General features: G+C 40.2%; 1 protein-coding gene across 1 annotated transcript in view; it reads right to left on the bottom strand.

Moving 5' to 3' along the window:
- Positions 1-11,315, bottom strand: part of maml2 (mastermind like transcriptional coactivator 2) — a 62,811-nt gene that overhangs the window by 8,397 nt on the left and 43,099 nt on the right. Inside the window, exon 2 of the mRNA XM_014012782.1 lies at positions 4,242-5,411. Within this exon, the coding sequence (XP_013868236.1) occupies positions 4,242-5,411 (1,170 nt within the window). The remainder of the gene's footprint in view (positions 1-4,241; positions 5,412-11,315) is intronic.

Here is an 11,315-nt window from a genome sequence, read left to right as displayed (position 1 = left end):
GGATATATCGTATCGTGACCCCTCTGTCATGATATGTATCGTATCGCCAAATTCTTGTCAATACACAGCCCTAGTTGTTTGGATGAGAAAATAGCAGCAAAATAACAATAAATAAGTAAATCTTAAGTAAAAGTGAGAATATTTTAGAATACTCAAAATGAGTTATTTAAATGGCAAACATTCACTCTTGAATGGGTCCAGTTCTGAGTTAGCTCGACTCCTCTTGAGAATTTCTGTCTGGGACTGCTCTGACTGCTGCAGGTAAGATACTGATTACTCATATTTACTTCACACATCCCTCAATGAAAATCCCACTGTCTAAGATGGAAAGATCTAGGCAATGACAAAACTTAAGAAGGCTTTAACTGTTGTAGAAACCAGAGTTTAAAATATAAACTGTATCACTGAGGTCATTATTGTCTGACTGCAAAGGTGAAATTGGGCTGATAAAGTTTTTAACTTGTCTGTTTGCCTGTATAGTTGGCAAAATACAGTGTTGTATAAAGTACCTCAAAGTGATACTTGAGTAAAAGTACAAGTATCTTATCATAAAAATACTTTGGTAAAAGTTAAAGTCTTCTCTAAAAATATCACTTGAGTAAAAGTCTTAAAGTATCTGATATTTTTTGTACTTAAGTATCAAAAGTAAATTTCTGACACAAAATCTACTTATTAAAAGTAAAAGTACTGAGTAAAAGAGAGCCCTTAGATTTTCCAAAATGACATTTATTGGGAGGTGAGTTCTCCAAAACATTTTTTTTCTAATGGTGTACAGCTGTGATGGGATGTGTACAAGCTAATAGGGTGTCAGAATGGTATATATTTATACTTCTCCAACCACAATTAAATTCACTCTATCCAAGAGACACAATTTATCAGGATAGTATTTTTTTAAGTAATAACTTTGAATAAAATAGGAGTAACGACTTTCTACTTCTTACCTTTAAAAAAATGTAGTGAGTGGAAAGTACAGATAATTGTGTAAAAATGTAATGAGTAAAAGTAAAAAGTACGCTGAAAAATAATTACTCAAGTAAAGTACAGATACCCAAAAATTCTACTTAAGTACAGTAACAAAGTATTTGTACTTAGTTACATTACAACTCTGGCAAAAATATCTCGTTTTCATGGAAACCAATCATTGGACTAACATCTACAACTGATTAACTTTTACAGGAAGACACCCTGCCCAAGCTAAGCAACCTTAGCCCACACAACAAGGGCTACGTCAGTGAGTTTCACAGATACTGTGCAAGAATTTGGTGTTGTAGTCGCTGATAGTATTTACAACAAAAGCCATTGGGCCTCATGCAAGAACATGTTCATATTCTTATCCTAAATTTCTCTTACTTTTGTTCGTACAAAGGGTTCGTACGAACATGTCACGTCAGATTCAACAAACTCTTCTATCTTCAGGAAAAGTGTGTAAATGAGCTGCGTAAATTACACCTGTCGTATCCAGCTGCTCGTGCACGCGAGAGGAGATTAGCATAATTACCACCCCAAAAACACCATTTAAGGCTGTGTTTCCTGCCTCAGATACAAGGAAGTGTTCATTCATGAAAATGAAAGCGAAAATTAAAAAGATAAACTTTACGAGTTCAGAGATTGAAGTCCGTCTGTCAGAGATCCAGAAAAGAAAATCTGTCATTTTTAGCAGGTCAGCTGTGGAATAAAAAGAGCTGCTAAAAATTTAAACAACTGTGTTAAATCATTTTCATTTATTCAGAAGACACAGCGCTGCGCACTGACTGCTCGTAAAATATACGACAGGTCTGGACCACACGTGAATTTTGTTCGTATCTGAAAAAAATCTTAGAATACGAAAACATTGGTGAATGCCACAAATTCTCCCAAATCACTCGTACGCACAACTTAAGAACAAATCTGTGCGTACGAACGGTTCTTGCATGAGGCCCAATGATCATGTTACATTTCTGAATCACTTAGTTTCAAGGTTTGACCAAAATCGCATTAATTCTCAAAGAAAAAGAAAAGTGGTGGTTGATACACATTCATCCAAAGAATGCTTTGTTCTGAGCAGCTGCAGTACATTAGGATTAGTCATAAACGTAACAACAGCTACAACATCTTTTGGACTATAGTGACAAAGTTGTTTGGAGATTCATAATAAGATTTGTAATCCAGAACCAAACCACAGCTGCTGATTATCTCTCTCATCACTCTTGACTAGCTTAAAGTTGTTGCGCAGCGTTATTGGGCCTCTCTTACTGGCCCAGCAAAGCATTTAGAGCTGTGTCAGCAGCGCAGGCAGAAACAACTGTAACTGCTGTTGTGGTTTAAATTAAAATGTCATAAAATAGAAAGAGCGTCTCTGTATTTCTCACTGTTGGTTCTTGTTTCACACAGAGGCTGCTGCATTTAAAAACCAGGTCAAAGTCAGTCTGCAGCCTCTGGCTGCTCTGACATGCTGCTAAAACAGCTTGCAGTAGCTGTATGACGTGAATCCTACAATAACTTTAAATATATAAAAAATCATCTCTTTATTCAAACACGACTCAACATGTATGTATTTTAATTTGCACATGTTCATTAGCTTCATAATATGACTGATTTTGACGTAACTTGAAATAATGTCGATTATAGAGCTCTAAAAAAAAGAGACTCCTGAAATGTAAGGTTCTAGATTTCTGCTAAGCTGAGATTATCATTCGTGTTTTTGTGGAAGAGTACGTGTTTTAGTTTTATCAGTGCCTGATGATGCGTTTGTCGATCTACCTTGTTTACTTTGATGTCTGCGTAAACCCCCTCTTTTTCCCCCCTTCCCTCTTCTCGCCCTCCCCCCAGTCGCCCGAACACTTCCCTTGATCTGCAGAGTTTGAGAGCTCTCTTGTGTGGCTCACATTATCATTTTACACAAAGACAGCCACAGATAGCGATGGCGCAAAAAAAAAAAAAAAAAAGAAAGAAAGGGAGGACAGTCTAAATCTCCCCAATCATAACAAATCAGTGATTCAACCTCCGGCACCAGGCTAAGCAGATTACTGTCATTTTCCACCACTTGTCCCTTGTAGCTAACAACCTCCAATTAGTAAATCCCGCTGTGCATATCTGCGCCCTGACAGGGAGCCACCACGACAAGCAAAGAAATTAGAAGTCCTGCATGTTAATTTACCATGCTCTGACAATCTGTGTCTTCATCAAAACACTTTCAGATAAAATGCACGCTGAATGGACTCACAACAGCAGACAGACATGAGAAAAACAATAAAGTCTCAAAAACAAGCAAGGCGTTCATTATTCCTGTTTCAGACAACAGACTGGCTGCTGGGAGAAAACTGAGGAAACCAAGTGAGGACAAATGGAAAGATCCTGTTTCTCCAAAAACAATATTTTGATTTGTTGTTTCTTATATTAAACTTGTAAATGTGCCAGTTTCCAAAAAATGTCTTCATTCACAAGAAAACGCAGAAAGTTACTTCCCCAGCACGTTTTGTAATATTTTTACTTTTAATAATGAATTTCACCGGTATGCAACTCATAGTAGTTGTCTTATTGAGCCTCTTTTGTCTCGTACAACTCAAACACAGTTCAGTGTGTTCTACAGAGGGTCAAAGATATCGAACACATCTCACATCCCTCACAGAGGTTTCTAAAGAACCATTTAAAGAGAGTCAAATTAAGTTGTCTGAATTTCCATGAGTTTGTGTTTTAAATGTAATTTTAAGTGTTTTATATAAAGAAATGTACTTTTCCACTCAATAATACATAAATTATTTTAAACTGTTAAATATAATTGTTTCTATTGAGATTGCCACTTATTGAGTCCCTTGAGGGTTTTTCTGCAATTCTCTATCACATCTGTTTTTGCGAAACATTTTTTTTTGTGAAAGAAAACAAAAAAGGTGGGATGACAACATTGTGTTCAAAATGTTGCATTTTGGCCGTTTACACAAAAACGCATGAGTGGTGTTTCAATATTTTGTTATATCTATCTATCTATATCGATAGATCGATAGATCAATAGATCGATATCAGTGAGGCACTGTGAATTGTGGTTATTGTCATTAACTAACACTTAGATCATAAACTGCTTTAATTCTGATAATTATTACCACAACATATAATCATGTAATTATAAAGTAACTATACATTTAAAATTAAATTATTTTGCTACATTAAGGCCCGCATAGTGGCAGATCTAAAAGGTGTCACATTAAGTCAGGTGGTCTTATTAGTGTTGAAGGTATCACGACACGACATCTGGACAGAACTCTTACCTGTGGCTGAGACAGCTGGAAGGGAAGCCCCGCAGAAACAGACTTGGGTGGCAGACAAAGACCCCCTGATGTTGAGATCTGTTGGTTCTGGAAATGGAGAGCTGAATGGGTCTGGTTCTGGCCCGGTGACGGCGACTGTTGCCGCTCTGTCTTGGTCACTGAGCTCGCCATGATGGACATGGGCTGAGCGGCAGAATGGGGGGCATTAGGGCTGAAATGTAAAGTGGGCTTGGTGCCAATGCCTTTCAAGTCCATCTGATGGGAACCATTGTGGTCGGCTGCCTTAAAGAGGCAGTTGCTAATGCCTTTACTGTGAGAGCCAATCCGGTGCTGGGTAAGTGGGGGTGGACTGGAGATCTTGACTTTGGGGAAGGTGCTGGTTGCAGGAGGCCAACTGGTCATTCCCACATGTGGAGTTTGTTGGTGGTGATGGAGAAGAGAACTAGGCTGCTGCTGGTTTGCCGCCATCTGTTTCAGCTGCTGTGCGTGGGAGATTTCTGGCCAGCAGGGCATGGCTCTGCTCTGTCCTGCTTGGGTATTAGCTTTCTGCGACGTGTTGGTGGAGGAGGTGCTGGTCAGGGTGAAGGAGGGACCGGCTGAGGCTGGCCGAAGCTGCGACGAACCATCGTGAGCTTGCCCAAAATCCTGCGAGTGCTCCGTTTTTATCAGCTTCTCCAGAGGGGTGCACAGATTGGCAGCTGCTCCGGCAGAACTCGGTCGCCCCGGATCTAAAACAAAGGAGTCGTCCTGCTTCAGCATTTTCTCAAACTCCAGATCACTGAGCGGGGGCACGGTCTTTGTCAGTTCATCAAACAGATCCTGGAGCTCCGGATCGATCTGACCTCCATCTTCATTTTTGATGTCGAAAATCATCTCGGCGTTCGAATGGCCACACGACTGGATCTCTATCGGCTCCTTCTTCATTTCTTTCAGCGTCATGTTGAACATGTCCGACCCCGACACGTGAGGCATTGCGTAAGGCTTCCTCTGCATGCCAATATTTGAGGTCCCTTGCAGAGAATTGGTTAAAGTGTGGCTGTAATTAACGTGGTCCACTCCACTGGTGTTCACACAGACACGCTTGAAGTCTGAACCACAGGAGAGGCCGTTCTGCTTCTGGACGTGCCCTGGTGCATTTACTTCGAACTTCCTTCGCAGAGATCCTTGAAGCTGCAAAATAAGATAGAAAGGATTTAGAAATATGATCAATTATTAAGCATCTCTTCCATTTGAAAGAGTTCCTCTTAAGACACATGAACATTTTGTTAGTTCTGAAAAGTACCGTATCACACATGCATACAACTGGGTTGGATGGACGGCCTTGGACACTCGTAGACTCCGCCATTGGCATATTTTTATTTATAAAGCCATACTAGAACTTCTTCCATCATAATTGTTGGGCTAAATAAATAGAAAGTCCACTGGAGGATATTCTCTTCATTGTGAGAATTTATTTTTACTGTCGGTGCCTAAAGTCCAAACTGAACTTGGAAAGAAATCTTTTCAGTTTTCTGCTCCATCTTCTTGGAACCCCTTGCAGAGATACATGAACCTAAAGGTGCTGCTGTCGCTAAATGTTTTTAAGGCTGTTCTTATTGGTTTTGGTAAGGAATCATCTGACTGTAAATGTTTTAAATGAGGAATATTTTACTTTATCTATAGCTGTGTTTCCATTGCAAATGTGCGCAAAACTTTGTCGATATTCTGTTAATGTCGAAAAAACAGTTTCAAAATTGCGGTGTTTCCATTAAGTAAGAAATGCTATTCAAGTCACACGTGAATACATTTGTTCTAGTGATAAGTCATTACAAACATGGTGGCAATGGATGTAAACACATGTATAATTGCTACCATGGCACTAGTGCTCATCATCAGAGGAGATGTCAGCGTCTTATCGAGGCTTTCCAGCGACAAGCCCCTGATACTTGGGAGTGGCTACGTATGAGGCGTTTTTGGGAAAATGTAGTCGATGAGTTTAATACTTTCTTTTAAAACTTCTGTGATTTTACTACTACTTCTACTTCCTGTAGTCTTCTTTGTTGTCATCTTTTTTGTCAGTAGAAACAGCCGGTTGTTGATCACGTGACTCCTGTGATGTGAAAAAGGTGTTTCCATTGCAGTTTTGCGAAACACACTAATTTCGATATGGCCGAAAAACCACCTCATCCTAGCGCAAAAACATTTTGTTGAAAAAAAGGACGTTTTATTGAAATTGTCCTGTTTCCATTGAGTAAATTTATTTATGGAAACGCAGCTTATGACGGTGCAAACGTTTTCTGTTTTTGCCGTGAACATTCTGTTATCTCTGCCAGTCTTGGCTAAGAGTTCCTTGCAAGGGATTCTTAATCTCAATTGGATTTTCCTGGTGAAATGAAGGTTTAATAATAAAATAATACAAAGTACCTATGTGAATATAAATACTACTTTATAATTCAGTAAACCCATCATAGATAGTGGAAATGCGACCAGTTTGTGAAATTTGAACAGGCTTTAATTAACAGACAATGGTTTTATTAAAATCCTCTATTCAGGCGTGCTAAATGATTCCATTTGTATAAATTCAGATAGCACAAGCCAAACTTTACAGTTTTATTTAAACACTTGGTATTCAGTAATGAGGCCGTGGAAGTGTGTTTTGATAGAATGCAGTCTGAGCTCAGTGGATGGGATGAGAAGATAGTTAAGAATCTGATACAGTCGACGAACCACAGAGGGAAGAATAGGTTCGTTGTCTGTTTCCCTAATTTGCATACATTATGTGTTCCTCCATTGTGCTTCGTTAGATAGCCGAGTTCCTCCTTTGTGGCTGAGATTCTACTTAACATGCTGCTGGAGATATCTGATTTCCTTTTGTCCCGTGTTCATGTCTTCATTTAAGTATGAACATGGTTATGACTCACGACTCTTTCTGTGAGACTCCACAAAACTAGAAATTAATGAGTGTGTGCTTTTCCTCTTACAGAAACAATAACTTTTTTTTTGGAGCCTGGGAGTCATTAACAAGAACCCACTGAGAAACAAATAATTTATCAGGAGGCAATCTCACTGTTGTATACACACAAAAAAGGGCTTATCTTGACACATTTGAACGTGGCGCCTGTATGGAAACAAAATGGCTGTGACTGTAGAGCGGGCTGAATACAGGAGAGCAGGATCACAGTGTTGTCTGTTTCACTGTGGGAACAAATTTGAGTCATTTCCACCTGCTGGCAAATATCACATTAAGATGATTCATAGCTCGAGGATTGGAACGAAAACCTGCACTTCACTATATTCCCACTCACTTTAAGTCTGCATTACCTTTACTACCATTACCTGTGCTGTGGTTCAGAGGTAAATTAAATCATTTTAATAATGGTTCAAATCTCTCTGCAGCTCACTGAGCCCCTTTTATTAAAGCTAATTTCAGCCTGTGTTGCACTGTGCTGAACGGACGATAAAAACAATGCTAATGTTGATGTGCTGATTTACTTCTGAATGCTGTTTCTATACACCATTAGTGCATTTTCACATGAGTGATTACACAAGCAGAAATCCTGTTATTTTTGTTGCAGCAGGACAAAAAAAAGAGCTGCTTTGGCTCGGTTATATTGTTCACTCCTAGGATGGAGAGCCAGTTTAAAAACTGTTGTACGAACTAAACCGCCAATTGCAAACCTAATTGGGAAATGATATTCAGGTATAATCAAAGAGGGGCTGTGATAACTTGGTGGTCAATCCTGAGAATAGTGTGCATCAGGAAGTGAACTGACACAAAAATTTGGAAATATTTTTTCCAGCGATTGCCCTTTTAAACATATTTACAAATTTTTGTGTCAGTTCGCTTGATGTGGAGACCCCCAAAGAAAGAAGCAAGCTAAAATCTGGAAAATCACTGTTTTTTTGTGTTTAAAAAAGGATTGTTTTAATCAAAATTATGATGAGGTGAAATTATAGTAATGGTTTGTAGAGTTTTATATTTGGCGGTATGGCTTTTCTGGCCCCTCCCCTGCCCTCCTGTGTGCAAAGAGAAACGCCTGAGGCAGAACAGTGCAGCACCAACAACAAACATGACACTGATTAAACTGGAAACAGTTTGAAAACGAGGAGTGTGATTGAAAGTGGGCTGCGGAGCATCCTGAAGAGGAAGCAGCCAAGAGATCCAGGCCTGAATGTAAAAACAGCTGACTGATCACCTGATCTGACTGGATTTCACTTTGACCTTCCTAGCTCTATTTGTAGATGCCCTTGCTGAAGGTTTCTAAACTTTATACAACTATGAAATCACATCTGATTGATATGAATGTGTATTTGATGACGAGAATCATATGTATAAAACAATTTCAATCCCAAATGCACCATCAGTTTATCGACGGTGTTTTCACGGTCTTCATGAAAATCCAGCCTGTGCAGGGTTGCACAACAGGGTAATTTTGCCAAATGCAGACAGAAGCAGACTGTTCACTCACAATCTGAGGAAGACAGACAAGAGAGCCGCTCCTGGTTTAAGGCCAGGTCTGTGAACACACATCATGAATAATGGAAAGGACTGTGCATGTGTTGCAGGAACCACTGTGATCCAGGTTTGTTTCGCTCCTCTTTTAATGTCATTTTAAAAATGGAGTTTAATCAAATGTAGATTTCTAGACACGATAAAACACAAGGATAAACTGTATTTTGTCTAGCTTACATCGCTGTCGTTTGTTTAGTTAAATCCATCTGTAAAGAGCTGAAAAAAATTCGATGCATTTCAGAAGAAAAAAAAAGGACAGCCTTGTTCACACGACTCCCAGCTCTCAGAAGCAGTGGCCTCCTGCAGTAGCTGGCCTGAAATCCTCCCGACTGATCTCAAAGTGATCTGAAAATAGATTTTTTGATTAACATTTAATGAGCTCAGATGCTCTGAATCACTTTGAAAGTGACTCCTGCTCCACCAGAGGCATTAACGTATGCATTTCATCAGGATATGTTTCTGTTCTCTCTCAAATGTACCTGCTTTAACGAGAAGAAAATATATGTACCGTTGGTTTAAATATTTTAATTGTATTTTTGTTTGGCATTGATGGGGGAAGAAGAAAGATTTCAGTTTTGGACCTTTCTATTGTTGCAGTTGGACTACGTTGGTAAAGAACACAACCTTGATCTATTCGTAGGAGCTGGAAGTCTGGGTGCTATAATGTGTCAGTGATGCTGAGCGCTGTGGATGGGGCTCCGGGTAAGACTTCGCAGGGACCTAAGACCAGACCTCTTGGTACCATCTGTCAGTCCAGTGGCGCAGCCTTCAGAGACAAACACGCTCAAAGGGTAGAGGTTTAAGAGCGTTTGCAGGTTTTAAATCCTTGTTTGTTGCGCTTGAGCGTAGCTCAGCAAAAGACTGAGCTCTCCAGCCTTTAATCTTTTCACCAGAACCCTGATACATGTTGCAATAGTCCCCCGAGACAGCGAGAGACATCCCTCTCAGCATTCTCTGCATGGAAAAAACATCTTTTTAAAAAAAGAACAAATACAACTATTGTGTTCCTAGGGAGACATAATATTTATGCGTGTCTGCAGGTTGCATATTGTTGCAAGAGGAAATTTTTGGGCTCATTTTATTGCCAGAAAAGAAACTACAGCCTTACAGACCAGTGCCAGTGATTGGCTATCATACAAAATTCATCTGCTTGGAGAAACGTGCAGCGCTTGGTTAAATTATGAAATTTGTATTAGCTGTCTCAAGTTGGAAATCGTGATACTGAATACACCCCCCCAAAAAAATAAAAATAAAAATAAAAACATCTCAGAGAAGATGTTCTGATTTTTAAGAAAAGGTGTGGCTAAGATAAAGGGATGCACATTTGCATATAAGTATAGAGCCTAATAGGGTCAGGGTGTTAAATTGTCTGCAGTCAAGAGTGGTTTTTTTAGAACATATTGGAAAAATAGAAATGCAGAGCTCACAAAGATGCAAGACGTCATGTACATCAGGGGTGTGGTAAAGAGGTGAAAACGAGAGTCCAGGTAGGATGGAGAAAAATTTCAGGAGTGATTTGTGACAAAAGTGTGGCAGCTAGGCTTGGGAGGTATGATGGTGTTTTGGTGTACCGCAGTATGAAAATATGGTGACGGTATGTAAAATTATTTTGATATTAGTCATGTGAGCTGATGTGCCAAATTTCCCAGCAATTCTCACTAGGCTGCTAAGAAGGGAAGCACGACGGCTCAGTGGTTAGCACCGACGCCTCACAGCAAGAAGGTCCTGGGTTCGATCTCCGGTTCGGACCTGGGGTCTTTCTGTGCAGAGTTTGCATGTTCTCCTCGTGCTTGAGTGGGTTTTCTGCAGTAACTCCGGTTTCCCCCACAACTCAAAAACTTACAATAGAACTCACTATTCTCACTATAGAGAATAGTGAGATGTTGTATAGTTTGGAGACATAGACCGAAAGACAGGAGACAGAACAGGAAGTGTCAGAGATGAAAATGTTAAGATTCTTATTGGGAACACTGAAGAACACCAGGGGTACAACACAGGTTAAAGGACTGGGAACTAAAGTTAGAGAAACCAGACTGATATGGTTTGGACATGTCCAGTGGAGGGACAGTGAGTAAATTGGATTGGACATGTCCAGTGGAGGAACAGTGGGTATATTGGATTGGACATGTCCAGTGGAGGAACAGTGGGTATATTGGATTGGACATGTCCAGTGGAGGCACAGTGGCTATATTGGATTGGACATGTCCAGTGGAGGCACAGTGGGTATGTTGGTTTGGACATGTCCAGTGGAGGGACAGCGGGTATGTTGGTTTGGACATGTCCAGTGGAGGGACAGCGGGTATGTTGGTTTGGACATGTCCAGTGGAGGGACAGCGAGTATGTTGGTTTGGACATGTCCAGTGGAGGGACAGCGAGTATGTTGGTTTGGACATGTCCAGTGGAGGGACAGTGGGTATATATTGGATCGGACATGTCCAGTGGAGGGACAGTGGGTATATTGGATTGGACATGTCCAGTGGAGGGACAGTGGGTATATTGGTTTGGACAGACGAGGGACAGGTGGCATATTGGTTAGGACATGTCCAGACGAGGGACAGTGGGTATATTGGTTTGGACAGACG

This window comes from Austrofundulus limnaeus, unplaced genomic scaffold (genome assembly GCF_001266775.1).
Source record: "Austrofundulus limnaeus strain Quisiro unplaced genomic scaffold, Austrofundulus_limnaeus-1.0 Scaffold94, whole genome shotgun sequence".
NCBI classification, from domain to species: Eukaryota; Metazoa; Chordata; class Actinopteri; order Cyprinodontiformes; family Rivulidae; genus Austrofundulus; species Austrofundulus limnaeus.
This window is presented reverse-complemented; position numbering and strand designations above follow the sequence as displayed.